Raw genomic sequence first — 15,657 nt, forward strand, 5'->3', positions numbered from 1 at the left:
GATGAGCCTAGACATCTGAAGAAGGTATACACTGGTTTTGTGACCAGAAGTCACAAAGGGTATCAGCATTGTGCTCGCTTCGGCAGCACATATACTAAAGGGTACCAGGCATTACCAAATTTTCACCAAGAATGACTCTTCAATTAACAGAAGAACAACAAGGTATTAGGTTGTCTCTCAAAAAAAGAATGAATTTTCCCTAACAAATAAAACTGAAATTTCTAGACATCCTATACTTTCAATTAATCCACTGGTAATATAATAAGTTAGATATAATGGATAGATTTAGTGTTTACATACTGGTAAATAGTTTGGTTTTCATGGTTTTAAGTCTAAAATTGGTTTGAAAATCTGATAGAGACCTTTTCACTTCAAGGCCAATGGATCCTGCTATTTAATTCTTTTTTAAAAACTTTTTAATGATTCTAAGAATATGATATTCCCTTCCTCCCTCTCTCACCCTCCTTCTCTCTCCCTTTTCTTTCCTTCTTCCTTTTTTGATTTTGAGATAACATTTTTAATTTACATTACATTACAAAGGCTTAATGCCAATTAAGTTTTTTGTTGGTTTTTTTTTTTTTTTTTTGACAGGCAGAGTGGACAGTGAGAGAGAGAGAAAAAGGTCTTCCTTTGCCGTTGGTTCACCCCCCAATGGCTGCTGCGGCCGGCGCACTGTGCTGATCCGAAGGCAGGAGCCAGGTGCTTCTCCTGGTCTCCCATGCGGGTGCAGGGCCTAAGCACTTGGGCCATCCTCCACTGCACTCCCGGGCCACAGCAGAGAGCTGGCCTGGAAGAGGGGCAACCGGGACAGAATCCGGTGCCCCGACCGGGACTAGAACCCGGTGTGCCGTCACCGCAAGGCGGAGGATCAGCCAACTGAGCTGCAGTGCCGGCTGCCAATTAAGTTTAACAAGTGAAAATCAAAAAGACCCAAGTTTAGTGGGAATATAAGCAATGACTATAAAAAATAACTGAATGGAAAAATGATAATTTCACTGATATACAATAAATTTTTAAGTAATCACAGATTATTAAAACTAGAGTAGTGGGGCCAGCATTGTGGTATAATAGGTGAAGCCGCAAACTTCAATGCTGACATCCCATATGGGCATCAGTTCAAGTCCTGATTGCTCAGCTTCTGATTCAGCTCCCTGTTAACGGCCTGGGAAAAGCAGTGGAACACGGCCCGAGTGTTCAGGCCCTTGCCACCCTCATGGAAGACCCAGATAAAGTTCTTGACTTCTATCTGGTCCAGCCCTAGCTGTTGTGGCCATCTGGGAAATGAACCAGCAGATGGAAAAATCAATCTCTCCCTCTTTCCCTCTGTAACTCTTGAAATAAATAAATGAACCTAAGAGGGGAAAAAACAAAAAAAAAACTATGGTAGCATAATATTTAACCACTGGCTTAACAAAGGTATAAAACAGTTTTACTGTTTTAAAAGTAAATAAAGCAAAAATATATTGCACATCCCTTTCTCCTCCACTGCCAAGACTGTACCTTTTCTTCCTTTCGTTTCTCCTTGTCTCTGTCTTTGTGTTTGTCTTTATGTTTTTCTGAGCTTCCATCTTTGTGTTTTGTTTTCTCCTTCTCTTTGTGTTTCTTTTCAGAATCTTTATGTTCACTGTAAAAAATAAGCACAGTTAGCCCAGAGAGGGACCATTTGGGTTCATTTCATAATATTAACTCACATGATATCCCAAGATAACATGAACCATTGAAACTTATAATGGTTTACATAAACAGTCCTAACCGAAAGTTCAAGCAGAGGCTCTTGAATACATTTGACTTTCTTTGTCTCCATTTACTATTTTTATTTTTGCAAAGGAGCAAAGGATTCAAATAAGAACATAACAGGACATTTTTTCTTAAATGACAAAGACTATATAGAAAGATCCATCTATTTCTACAACATTCTACTATCTAACAACTACAAGGAAAGCTCTACCCAGTTATTCATATTTGATATAAGAGAGTTAAAACCAACTCACCAAAAATGCATTTGATGGCTCTGTGCCAGACTCAACACATATTACATATGTAGCCAAGTAAGGGCATTGTGGGGTAAGCAGACCAACACTGTGGATGGTTCCTTTTAGCTCTAGGTTCCTTCTGGCTATAACTATGAAAGGCTACTCACTTCTAGATGGCACTTTGAAATCTTCCTTGTTTCCTCACAATAAAAAAATACTCCAGTTAAAGAAAAGGCATGTTTCTGTGCTAAATGTTAATAAGCCCCACTAGATGTGTGGGGCCACTGGGGACAGTGCTGTGGCGCAGCGGGTTAATGCTCTGGCCTGAAGCGCCAGCATCCCATATGGACGCCGGTTCTAGTCCCAGCTGTTCCACTTCCCATCCAGCTCTCTGCTATGGCCTGGGAAAGCAGTAGAAGACGGTCCAAGTCCTTGGGCCCCCGCACCCACATGGGAGACATGGAAGAAGCTCCTAGCTCCTGCCTTCAGATCAGCTCAGCCCCGGCCATTGCGGCCACTTGGGGAGTGAACTAGCGAATGGAAGACCTCCCTCTCTGCCTCTCCTCTCTCTGTGTTACTCTTTCAAATGAATAAATAAATCTTTAAAAAAATACAAAAAGGTATTGCTCTTTGAGAAGTCAAATATGACATTACAAGGCAAGAGCCATTAAAATGTTCATACCTGTTTATGCTGGGATCTAGTTCCTGGAATTTCTCCTAGGGAAATAGCATTACATATAAAGATGCTTGTTTTGGTGCTTCCCATGACAAAAAAGAAAAACAAAACAAAAAAAATCCCCCAAGAAACTGGATATAAGTTAAATGATTAATGAAGCTAGAGTGTGATATATGAAAATACATAGCTCTTATGCTATGATTTGTATTACAAATATAAGGAAAATGTTTACCAGAGATGAAAGAAAGTACATAAAATCATTGCAGCTGTATAAACATATATACTGTAAAAGACTAAAGGGGCAGGAAGCAAAAACCATAAGCTGTAGTTTAAGGTGGCAGATGACTCTGAATGACTGTTTTCTTCAGCCCATTAGGGCAGGCAGTCAAGGAGCCTTGCTCATTTCACCAACTAATGTATTCAACAAGTTAAAGAGCTCAAAGGTAAGTGCTCTGAACTGGAGAGCAAGCAGCACCCCAAGTTGATAGAAGAGTCAGGTCTATATGCCTTTCCCACCATATACTGTATTTCCCATACTTAGCATCTTCAAACAGGAAAAAACAGACTTTTCCACCAATGAGTTGATTAGGCAATGCTCATCCCAAGAAGTTTACTCTATAAGACATTTATTCTGAACACTTGATTACACAGACGAAAATAATGGTATCCAGTTAGGCAGATCCATATAACCTGCGTACATCTGATGTGTACAAAAGTAGTCACAACACGAGAAAGATATTGGGCTAAAATCAAGCAGAAACTCTTAAATATATCCAGAAAGACAGATGGAAACTAAGTAGAAACAAGAATAAGAACCAAGTACTGGCACAGATGTGGGGGAAGATGGGTGGACAGCCTTGGCCCGGAGCTGTGGCATACTAGACTAAGCCTCTGCCTGTAGCACCAGCATCCCCTATGGGCGCCAGTTTGTTTCCCAGCTATTCCTCTTCCGATCCAGCTCTCTGCTACGGCCTGGGAAAGCAGTGGAAGATGGCCCAGGTACTTGGGCCCCTGTACCCACATGGGAGACCCAGAAGAAGCTCCTGGCCCAGCTTTGGATCGGTCCAGCTCCGGCTGTTGTGGCCATTTGGGGAGTGAACCAGCAGACGGATGACCTGTCTCTCCTTTTGACTATCTGTACATTTTTGAAAAAATGCCCATATTCTCTCTTGTTTAGATACTCCTTTCTCTACATTGCTCTCACCGGGCTGTTATTTATTTATATGTGCCACAAATTCACATAAGCTCAAGCAAACTTTTCTTTTAACTCAAAGAAACATTTTGACAAAGTTTCCCCACTATGCTGTTTGTTCTTACCATCAGTATGACCATCACTTTTCAATGTGTTCTCATAATGTGGTTTTACCAAACTGCAATGCTATATCAAAAAACTCATTATTTGTTGTGTGAGAGAGAAGGATAAGAGTTCTCAATTATATTAACATTCTTATTACCAGTTCTCCTTTACTTTTTTTTTTTTTTGACAGGCAGAGTGGATAGTGAGAGAGACAGAGAGAAAGGTCTTCCTTTGCTGTTGGTTCACCCTCCAATGGCCGCCGCGGCCGGCGTGCTGCGGCCGGCACACCGTGCTGATCTGAAGGCAGGAGCCAGGTGCTTCTCCTGGTCTCCCATGGGGTGCAGGGCCCAAGCACTTGGGCCATCCTCCACTGCCTTCCTAGGCCACAGCTTAGAACTGGCCTGGAAGAGGGGTAACCGGGACAGAATCCGGCGCCCCGAGTGGGACTAGAATCCAGTGTGCCGGCACTGCTAGGTGGAGGATTAGCCTACTAAGCCATGGCGCTGGCCTCTTCTTTACTTTTCCAGCTTTAGAATGAGGGTCACTCAACCTAGAACTTATTTATATAACTATATATTCATATATATATGTATATGTGTGCATATATACATACACATACACACACAAACACACGAAGGGCGTTTTTGTTGTTTTTAAAGATTTTTATTTAAAAGGCAGAGTGACAGAAAGAGAGGGAGATCTTTAATCCGCTAGTTCACATCACAAATGCCTCCAACAGCTAGAGCTCCAGGAACTCCATCCAGGTCTCCCATGTGAGTAGCAGAAGCCGGATCAAAAATATGGAATAGCTGATACTCAAACCAGGCATTCCAATATGGGATGTGAGCATCCCAAATGGAACCTTAACCTGCTGTACCATAATACCTGCCCCAGAATTAATTCTTCAAAAGCTTACACACATACAGTCATAAGCACACTGCTGTGATAATACTAGCAGAAAGTTCTGAGCTTACTATTCTGTTATAAAAAGCACTATTTTGTTTTTTGAAACATCAGCTGTTAAGCAATCATCTCTGCAAGTTTTTGCCCAAAAGCAAAAAATTTATAGAGATAACTACCCATAATATTGATGGGTGGATATTTACCTCCCTTGCAAAAATATGTGGAAAAAACCTTAATCTCTAAGCAACCACTGTTCTTGGTGTTCTCACAACAATTATTTCATTCAATCCCCACAATAGTCATGTGAAGTATGGTTTATTATCCCTTATATTAACTTACAAAGTGGCTGAAAGACATTACCAAAAGTTACAATGCTAGAGAGAAACAAGATGGAATCTAAACTTAGCATTAACATTTCCGACTTAAAAGCAATGCCTACTACATTGATACCATTACATTTCCACTAAATCAACATCTACCACTTAAAACAGACTGCTTTTTAGAGACAAATGCATTACAAGTCTTAGATTTGCTATATTAAAATCATTACTTTACCATGAAGTAGAAACTTTCTAGAACAGAACTTAAATACCTAAAAAGATTAAACCGTTGGGATTGCTTCTCTTTTCGCCTTTCCTTAAAAACCATCTGTGGCTGATTCAAGAATCTAAGTTCAGAAATACTCCATTTTCCTTTACCTTCTTTCCTTGTTCCCCTTCTCAATGAAAGCAATTCTTAGAATATTAGTCTATTTTTATAGAAAACTCCTTTTCTGTGAGCCTGGCATTATAGTGTAGCAAATTAAGCCACCATCTGCAACACTAGCATCCTATATGGGCACCAGTTTGAGTCCCAGCTGCTCTACTTCCGATCCAGCTCTCTGCTAATACTCCTGGGAGGGCAGTGGAGGATGGCCCAAGTTCTTGGACCCCTGTACCCACATCAGAGAGCCAGATAAAGCTCCTGGCTTTGGCCTGGCCCAACTCTGGCCACTGCAATCATTTGGTGAGTGAACAAGCACATGGAAGACACCACTCCCCTATCTACATCATAACTCAGCCTTTCAAATAAATAAAACAAAAAAATAGGGAAAACTGTTTTTCTGACCTTTTAGCAACCATAGCGTGAGCATACAGCCCTCCAGTTTTTAGCTTTGTTTTCTGCTATCATGCCAAACAGAGATTAGGGAAGAGGAACCAACAATGACAAGGCAATGAAGCAGTTTCTAGGCTACTCCAGGAAATCAAACATACTTCCTGTTTGCTAACCAGATAGAAATCTACAAGAAATTCAAAGTTATTCCTAAAATAGTAAGCCCTGTTGTAGGCTGTAGGTATAACTAATCACAACACCAGAATGGGATAAAAGGATGCTTGCTCAACAGTTTGAGATATAAAAGAGGTTTGGATCTTTAAACCAGTTCAACTCAGATGCTTCAGGGTAAAGAAAGCTTGTAGCATTCCACTGGTGACAGAGAAATTTGGATTTAGGGCCCAACCATAACACCTATGAACACAATATTATTAGCTCTACTCGTAAAGTGTTGATCCTGACTCAAAAAATAAATTAAAAAAAAAGGGGAGAAAGGGGAAAAGAGAGGAGAAGAGATGAGGGGAGAAGAGGAGTCCAATTCTTCATCCTTAATGACACACTGGCAGGAATGTTGACAAATAGCAAGCCCCTCTGCTGGTCTTTTCTAGGAACCTAGCAAAGTAATTACCTGCAGTAGCACAGGCAGTAGGCTAGAAGTCAAAGTCCTAAGATACAAAACATGTTTACAGCACTGCCATGTAAGTCAGAAGCAGGATATGGTCAGCGGCAGAAAATGGAACCAATGTGCGATCGGTCAGGGTGACTCATCATTAGGGATCTTCTAACATGTCTTACCAAAAGGTTTAAAACATCTTTTACAATGGTTTAAGGGCAGAACCGTTCCAATGACAGTGAGATGATGGAAATTTTTTTACTAGTGTGAAAGTTAAGTTCATGTATTGATGACTACCTGTTTTAAGTGATGTTACCCTTAATTTTACACAATTCTGCCACTTTTCCATACACAACAGATACAGTATGTTAAAGTCACAAAACGGGCTGTAAAACAACTGAAGGCTACAATACTGACCAGTTTGGAGGCTAGAGAAACTTCAGCTAAATAAGCAAACTAAAGTCGAAGGCTTAACACTAATCACTAGAAGTAACTCAAAGGTGAGACAAACACCCAGTTTTTTTTTTTTTTTAAAGATTTATTTATTTATTTGAAAGAGTGAAGCAGAGGCAGAGAAAGGTCTTCATCCGCTGGTTCACACCCCAGATGGCGCAATGGCCAGAGCTGCACCGATACGAAGCCAGGAGCTAGGAGCTTTTTCCAGGTCTTACACATAGGTACAAGGGCCCAAGGACTCTGGCCATCTTCCACTGCTTTCCCAAGCCACAACAAGCTGGATCGGAAGTGGAGGAGCCGGGACTCAAACCTGTACCCATATGGGATGCCAACACTACAGGTGGTAGCTTTACCCACTATACCACAACGCTGGCTCCAAACACACACATTTTAAGAATAAGTTTAATCTGGAATACTCTGAAGGCCAAAATACACAGTATTGTTCCTAGAACTTTGTAATAGTCATACTTGAAGATGAAATATGAATTTACCCTCGAAAGCATGAAACACTCTGAGAGAAAACACCCAATTATTTGTTATACACAAATGTTAGCTCTCTGACTCAGGGTTTGTGTCTATCCGGACATAAGATTCTACCACATCAGCACAGTCCAGACAAGGAAAGTCAATGCTAAAGGACACATGGAAACGACTGAATTACCTTTCCAGCATGTTGATGCCCACTTTTGCTTCAATTAGCTAAATTCCATTAATAATAATAATCCAGGGGAATGGTAAACAATTATTTTTTAAAGTGCTGGTGGTCGCTGGCGCTGCGGCTCAATAGGCTAATCCTCTGCCTTGCAGTGCCAGCACACCGGGTTCTAGTCCCAGTTGGGGCGCCGGATTCTGTCCCGGTTGCCCCTCTTCCAGGCCAGCTCTCTGCTGTGGCCCGGGAAGGCAGTGGAGGATGGCCCAAGTCCTTGGGCCCTGCACCCCATGGGAGACCAGGAGAAGCACCTGGCTCCTGGCTTTGGATCAGCGCAGTGCGCCGGCTGCAGCACGCCGGCCGCGGCAGCCATTGGAGGGTGAACCAACGGCAAAAAAGGAAGACCTTTCTCTCTGTCTCTCTCTCTCTCTGTCCACTCTGCCTGTCAAAAAATAAATAAATAAATAAAGTGCTGGTGGCAGGGCCAGCGTTGTGGCGTAGCAGGTAAAGCCGCAGCCTGCAATGCCAACACCCTATATGGGCACCAATTCACCTCTTTGTTGCTCTACTTCCAATCCAGCTCCCCGCTGATGGCCTGAGAAAAGCAGCGGAAAATGACCCAAGCATCTGGGCCCCTGCCACCCATGTGGGAGACCTGGATGAAGCTTCTGGTCCCTGGTTTTGGCCTCGCCCAGCCCTAACCATTGCAGCCTTCTGGGGGTGAACCAATGGATAGATGATCTCTCTGTTGCTCCCTATCTCTTTCAAATAAATAAATACATCTTTTTAAAAAATAAAAGTAAATAAAAGTGCTAATTGCAAGACCTTTCTGTGACTTCTGTTGAAAAATTAAGCAGATAACAGAAAAGTATGACTAGCATTCCTCCAAGACACTTTGCGAAGGAGTGCAAGTGAAAAGGCAGAAACAAGGAGATGGCAGTAGGTAGCCAGGAAGGAAATATTTCCCTTCTGCCCTGAAAAAGCATTTGCTGTCTCTTTGGGGACAAAAACTGACACTCATTAAGCATACTTAATCCCCATACCAAAACTCTGAAGTATTGGTGTCATTTTATAGATGTGGAAAGTGAGACAGAACAGGATTAAGTAACACCCAAGAAGGTGAATCTATTGAGAAAGAACCAGGACTTAAACTGATGCCAAGTATGGCTCCAAAGTCAGACACTTGACCACTCAATTACTTCCCAAACAAAGCAAGAAAGCACCACTGTTAGAGGTAGAAGGAGCCTCCTTGTCTTCTGAGAACAGGACTTAGCCACTAATGGCCCAACTAGCTGCCCATTTCTTCAGGTAGCAGACTCCTACAGGACACAACCAATTAGATCACAGGGGATTCCTGTGAAGAGCTGAGGTTTCAAAAGCCATTTCAAGCAAAGCAGACAGTTAAATCATAAATAATGTTTGTTAAATAAAAGGCGGTGGCACAAAGGGAGGGGGAATAAATAAAATATAAAAAAAAAATAAATTTAAAATTCCAGACTTCAAAAGATGTCTCTGGGAAAAAGAGTGTGGTATACCATTTCCATAAGGCTCTAAGAAATGAAGTTTTCTTAATGTTCCTCAACAAAAACTATAATGTTTTTGTTAGAGTATCCCCTCCTTACCCATGGGGGAGGTGGTCCAAGATCCCCAAGGGATGCCTAAAAAGTATAATACCAAGCCCTATATTTATGTGTTTGCCTAAATAAATATACTCCCATGATAAAGCTGAACTCATTAATTAAGCACATTAAGATTAACATTAACTCAGCACAGATTTTAGCAATCTTAGCATACAATTTTTTCCCTTTCCTTTCCTGATTAAGTAGAAGAGCTTTATCTTTTCACTTAAGGGAAGCACTTAACAGCTTGACATATCAAAATTGCCACTACTTTTGCACTTGGCAGCCATTATTAAGTAAAATCAGGGTGATTTCAAAACAAGCGCTAAGATACTTCAATGGTCAATCTGACAACCAAGAGGACTACCAAGTAGCTCACAAGCATACCACATATATAGTGTACATATGCTAGACAATGGGATGAAATCACATCCCTACCAGGACAGCGCAAAATTTCACCACACTGCTCAGAAGAATGCACAATTTAAAACCTACAAATTGTTTACTTCCAGAATTCCCCATTTAATATTTTTGTACTCTGTGGGTGCTAAAACCTTTGAGGTGAAACCACAGAGAAGTGTGAGTCGGGTGGGAGGAACCTTCTTTGTAACTACTGAAACTTTGAGTTGAACGAAATCTTAGTATTTAATCCTGTTTGCAGACTGGAGGATAAAGGGAATATGCCCAAGGTTTCCAAAACCAATACATAATCTGAACTCCCCTGCCTTCCTTTTCTAAATTCCTTATCTCTATTAATAGTATAAACCCACCACCCAAGACAGAAACCTGTTTTCTGTATTCTATGTTCTCCTTTCTCAGTCATTTCCAATGGCTTTTGCTCCCTTCAAAATCAAGTTCTAAGTTCATGAAGCAGTGTTGAGCTATCTGAAGCTACAATTTCAGGCCTCATTTTCTTCTATTCTACTCTGTGTAATTCATGTGTCCAGATACCTGGATTCCTCCCAAAACAAAGCATATGCTACAATATCTCCATCTTCTATGGTTCTCACTCCCTGGAATGCTCCTCTTTCTAGCCATTATCTTCCCTTGTCAAGATCTTAATCATCATTCAATGGCTACCTCAAATGCTGTCTCCACCATGAAAGCTTGCCAATGATAATTATAGTTTATTAAAATAGGGCTTGATATAATTGAAAATATCAGGGAGCTTAATTAGATGCTATCAGTAACTACTGAATTAGTTTCAGCTACCAAAACTTACAGCTCCAAATTTATCTGCATGACATTCTATCAGGCATGGTGATAACTATCACCATCATCACCATCATTATCTCAATTATTTAGGATGTTGTAGTTTTTAATGAGCTATCAAGAGAACAGACAAGCTTGAAAGTCTGACAAGGCAGGCGTTGTTATCAACACTTGACCAAAGTAAAAAATTAAACCTATAAGTTAAACAGCTTGAATTAGAATTCATAGCTTGCAAATGATAGAACTTGGCCTTCTGACTTCTATGTTAGTGCACTTTTCAATACATCACTGACTCTGTTGTGAATGGAAGTGGTACTGTCTCAGTGCCAGGTTTAAAGTTGGCCGGAGATACAGTCAAAAATTATGGGCAGGCATTGGGCCTGCAAGTTAATATACCCACATCCCGTATCAAAGTAGCTGGGTTTAGAATCCAGCTCCAGCTCCTGACTCCAGCTTCCTGCTAATGCAGACTCTGGGAGGCAGCTGTGATAAATAAGGTAGTTGGCATTCCTGCTATCTATGTACAAGCCTGGGAATGGGTTCCCAGCTAATAGCTTTGGTCAGGTCACAGGTGTTAAAGGCATTTGGAGAACAAACCAGCACATACATAGGGGAGTTCTTCCTATCACCACCACCTCCCTGTTTTTAAAAAAAAAGAGGCATGTCTTTTTTTTCTTTCCTTTTTTTAAAGATTTATTTATTTATTTGAAAGGCAGAGTTACAGAAGAGGCAAAGGAAGAGAGAGAGAAAACTCTTCCAACTGTTGGTTCATTTCCCAAATGGCTACAACAGCTAAAGCTGGGCCAATCAGAAGCCAGGAGGTGGAGGTGCAAGGGCCCAAGGGCTTGAGCCATCTTCTACTGCTTTCCCATGCCATAGCAGAGAGCTAGATTGGAAGTGGTACAGCCGGGACTAGAACTGGCACTCACATGGGATGCCAGCATCACAGGTGGCAGCTATACCTTGCTACACCACAGCAGCAGCCCCAGAATGTAATTTTTTTTTTTAATTTGACAGAGTTAGAGATAGAGAAAGAGACAGAGAGAAAGGTCTTCCTTCCGTTGGTTCACTCCCCTAATGACCACCACAGCCAGCACTGTGCCAATCCAAAGCCAGGAGCTTCTTCCTGGTCTTCCATGTGGGTGCAGGGCCCAAGCACTTGGGCCATCCTCCACTGCCCTCCCGGGTCACATCAGAGAGCTGGACTGAAGAGGAGCAAATGGGACTACCCCGGCGCCCATATGGGATACCGGTGCCGCAGGTGGAGAATTAACCAAGTAAGCCACAGCACCAGCCCATGTCATTTTTTCATACCTTAGAATATTATTTTCAAAAATTAGACACTTCCTTCAAATTGCTTTTAATTTTTTATATAAGACTTAGTATTAAAGAAAGCAATTTAAGAGAACTATCTTGGTAATATCCTTGAGTTTGGTAATTCCTTGTTTATCTATAAGAGTAGTCTTTTACTTCTTTTGATAATATTTATGTATTTTTAAAAAGGATATGAAATTTTGGCTGGCACCGCAGTTCACTTGGCTAATCCTCTACCTGCAGCGCCGGTACCCTGGGTTCTAGTCTCAGTTGGGGCGCCGGATTCTGTCCTGGTTGCTTCTCTTCCAATCTAGCTCTCTGCTGTGGCCAGGGAGGGCAGTGGAGGATGGCTCAAGTGCTTGGGCCCTGCACCTGCATGGGAGACCAGGAGAAAGCACCTGGCTCCTGGCTTCGGATCAGCACAGCACACCGGCCGCAGTGCCAACTATGGGGTTTTCATAAGGTCAAAATTGGATGAGGTTAATATTTCCCATGCCAGAAATCTGGAGCTGGAAGAGAAAAAGGCAGTGTGTAAAATGGCCTAACAATTGAAAATTTGAGCTTCTTATGACATCATTTGATAGAGAGGAGCTTGTACTTAAATCAACAGCTTAGCTACACAATTAACTTTCTTAGGGGAGTTTTTTTTTTGTTAAACTTGAAGGAATACTATAGTGCAGACTCGGGAACCCTGGTCTCTCATCCTTATTCTGCTACCATGCTGCTCTGTGACTTTGGGTACATGCTCTCAGATTCCTGTGCATTTAAACAGAAAATAAGATGAAATGAACTTTAATATATGCTTAGTATTATCCTTATGTTGCACTTTGAGGGGGGACAATATAGAGTTATCAAATAAAATAAGGAAGATGTGATTTGCTGGGAGGTGGGTCCATACCCCATTCAGTCCCAGTAGAACAGCTACTCTCTCTTGGCTAACAATCCAAGTCTGAAGTACTGCTATTGGCTACAGAGTAACAGCTCTCCTTGACTTTGGTACTGTGTACAACCTGAAGATAAATGATGGATGCCAATATCCAACAGGGAATGGAGGGAGACAGCAATGTCTGATTCCTCATAAAATAATGGCCACAAAATTAGCCAGGCTTGCTTAGCAAATTTGGAAAAAACAGAAGTACTGTGGAATAGAACATGCAATAATTGTTAATTATTCTGGGTTTCAGGAATGATTAAACAATCCTCTAGGTGTTCTTAATCTGCTACAGAAGAAAACTGAAAAAAACTATCACTACCAGGTAAATTCTAAGTGACTTAATAAGGAACACAGTGCACCAGTTTTAATGGACTGTAACATACACTTGCTTTGTTGCAAAGAGGTTGTGTCAGTAGAGGTCAAAACAGGAAGTATTTAGACTTACAACACATTTGGTTAAACTGTCTTAAACTTACATAGAAACCCAGGGCTAATACTGATATACAGAAATTCAGGCAAGGTTTTTCCAAGATTAACAGGCCATTATATTCCTAAATATTCTGCTTTAAAATGAAGAAAATACCCAGAGACACAAAAGTATGTTCAACAAACTCTTGATTTTGACTATGCTATGATCTTGAAGAAGTGTGCTTTTAATAGATGTCATCTCTTCACATCTGTAGAAGAGTCCACAAAGAGCCTCTATATTTGTTGACTCCTCTAATTCCCCTCTGAACCATTGTATTAATGTAAAGAAGTTGAGTTGAGGAACATTTGGAAACCTATCAAACATCACAGAACTAAATGAATGGGCCAGGATTAAGACTTCTATATAGAAGCTATTAGGTTACTATAGATTTTTCAAGAAAAATTATACTGAAACCATATCAGTTTTAAATATTTCTAAAGAGAAAGGTCCTATTGAGTGGTTCATTCCACAAAGGCCCTCAACGGCCAAGCAGCTCAAGTCACGTCTCCTACATGGATGGCAGGACTCTAACTGCTTGAGTCATCACTGCTGCCACCTAGGGTCTTCATTAGCAGGAAGCTGGAATAGAGGGTAGAGCCAGAACATGAACACAGGTATCTGGCCAAACTTATATCCCAAAGCCCTTTAGCTATCTTTCTCCTACCACAATCATAAATTATAGCTAGTGAAGTAGATGGACCAGAGAACATGAGATCAGTATTTAAAAATTTTGTTTTTGAAATAATCAACACACACACACACACACACACACACACACACTGGGGAACGGCACTGTGGTGCTACAATGCAATGCCAGCATCCCATATTAGAGCGTGAGTTCAAATCCTGGTCCCCGTCACCAGGATAGAGTTCCTGGCTCTTGGCTTCAACCTGGCCTAGTTCTGACTATTATAACCACTTGTGGAATAAACCAACAGATGAAATATCTTTGTATCTTCTGTGTTGCTTTCTGTGTTGCTCTAGCTTTCAAGTAAATCAATAATATTTTAAAATAACAAAAAAACAACAACAAAATTTGCTTGAAAGACAGACACACAGAGGAAGAAAAAGCAAGCTTTCATATCCATTGGTTCACTCTCAGAAATTTCTACTGCAACTGATACGCGACAGCATAGATGATAAAAAAAATCATCCTAAGGGCAAATAAATCAGACAAGTATTGGATGATTCCATTTATATGAGATACCTATAATAGGGAGATCAGAGACAGAAAGTAGAATGAAAAATCTATGTGGAGGGGGCCATTTGACCTCATGCTAAGATGCCTACATCCTGTGGCTGGTGCTGTGGTACAGTAGGTTAAGCCATAGGATTTGACACTTGCATCCCACAGCAGAATGCTGGTTTGACTCCTGGCTACTCCATTTCTGATTCAGTTTCCTGCTGAGGCACCTGGGAAAACAGTAGAAGGTAACTCAAATACTTGGGCAACTGTTGTTACCCAATGGGAGACTCACATGGAAGTACTGGTCCCTGGCTTTTCGCCATTTGGGGTGTGATGGAAGATCTTGCTCTTTCATATAAATAAATCTTAAAAAAAAAAAAAAAAGCTGCATCCTATAGCAGAGTACTGGAGTTCAACACCCATCTCTTGCTTCTGACTCCAAATTCCTCTTAATGCAGACCCTAGGACGCAGTGGTGATGGCTCACGTATTTAGGTTGGCACCACCTATGTAGGAGACTTGATTTGAGTTCCAGCTCCCATCTTCAGCCAGGCTCAGCCCAGACTTTGTGGACATTTGTGAAATAAGCCAGCAGACAGGAACACTGTTTCCCAAATAATTCCAAAAATTGAATTGAGTAAGACAGACTGGAGAGTTATTGTTTAGTGGGTTCAGAGATTGCAATGGTAAGTTATAGATAGTGGTGATGGTTGCACACTACTGTGAATGTACTTAATGCCACTTAAAACAAGTCCATTTTATGTTATTCATATTTTGCCACAAACACACAAAAAGCTGTTTGAAAAAGGGATAACCAAAGGGAAATAGTAGCTATCCTATAGAAGATTAATAAAAATAAAGAATAGATGCAGACAGCACTGGTTCAAGTCCTGGCTGCTCTGCTGCTTCCAATCCAGCTCTCTGTTAATGCACCTGGGAATGCAGTGGATGATGCCCAGGTTCTTGGGTTCCTGCCACCCATCCTGGAGACCAGATGGAATTCCAGGCTCCTGGCTTCAGCCTGGCCCAGCCCTAGCCACTGCAGCCATTTGGGGAGTAAAAAGTAGATGAAGATTTCTCTGTTTCTCCCTCTTTGAGAAATAAATAAATCTTTGAGGTGGGGTGGGAGGAAGGAAGGAAGATAGGAAATGTTCTACTCATATAACACTTACTCATTGATCCAATACATACTCATACCAGTAAATGCCAGTTATCTGCCAGGTATCTAATTTATTTCCATGAGCTTTTTAAAAAATTTTCATGTC

The 15,657-nt window shown here is 41.2% G+C and overlaps 1 protein-coding gene across 1 annotated transcript in view; it reads right to left on the bottom strand.

The window, feature by feature from the left end:
* The window catches only part of TOP1 (DNA topoisomerase I), a 97,395-nt gene that overhangs the window by 48,972 nt on the left and 32,766 nt on the right, over positions 1–15,657 (bottom strand). Inside the window, exon 4 of the mRNA XM_008274436.5 lies at positions 1,501–1,624. Within this exon, the coding sequence (XP_008272658.1) occupies positions 1,501–1,624 (124 nt within the window). The remainder of the gene's footprint in view (positions 1–1,500; positions 1,625–15,657) is intronic.

The sequence above is a fragment of the Oryctolagus cuniculus genome, chromosome 11 (assembly GCF_051225735.1).
Source record: "Oryctolagus cuniculus isolate XC-2025 breed Fujian yellow rabbit chromosome 11, ASM5122573v1, whole genome shotgun sequence".
NCBI classification, from domain to species: Eukaryota; Metazoa; Chordata; class Mammalia; order Lagomorpha; family Leporidae; genus Oryctolagus; species Oryctolagus cuniculus.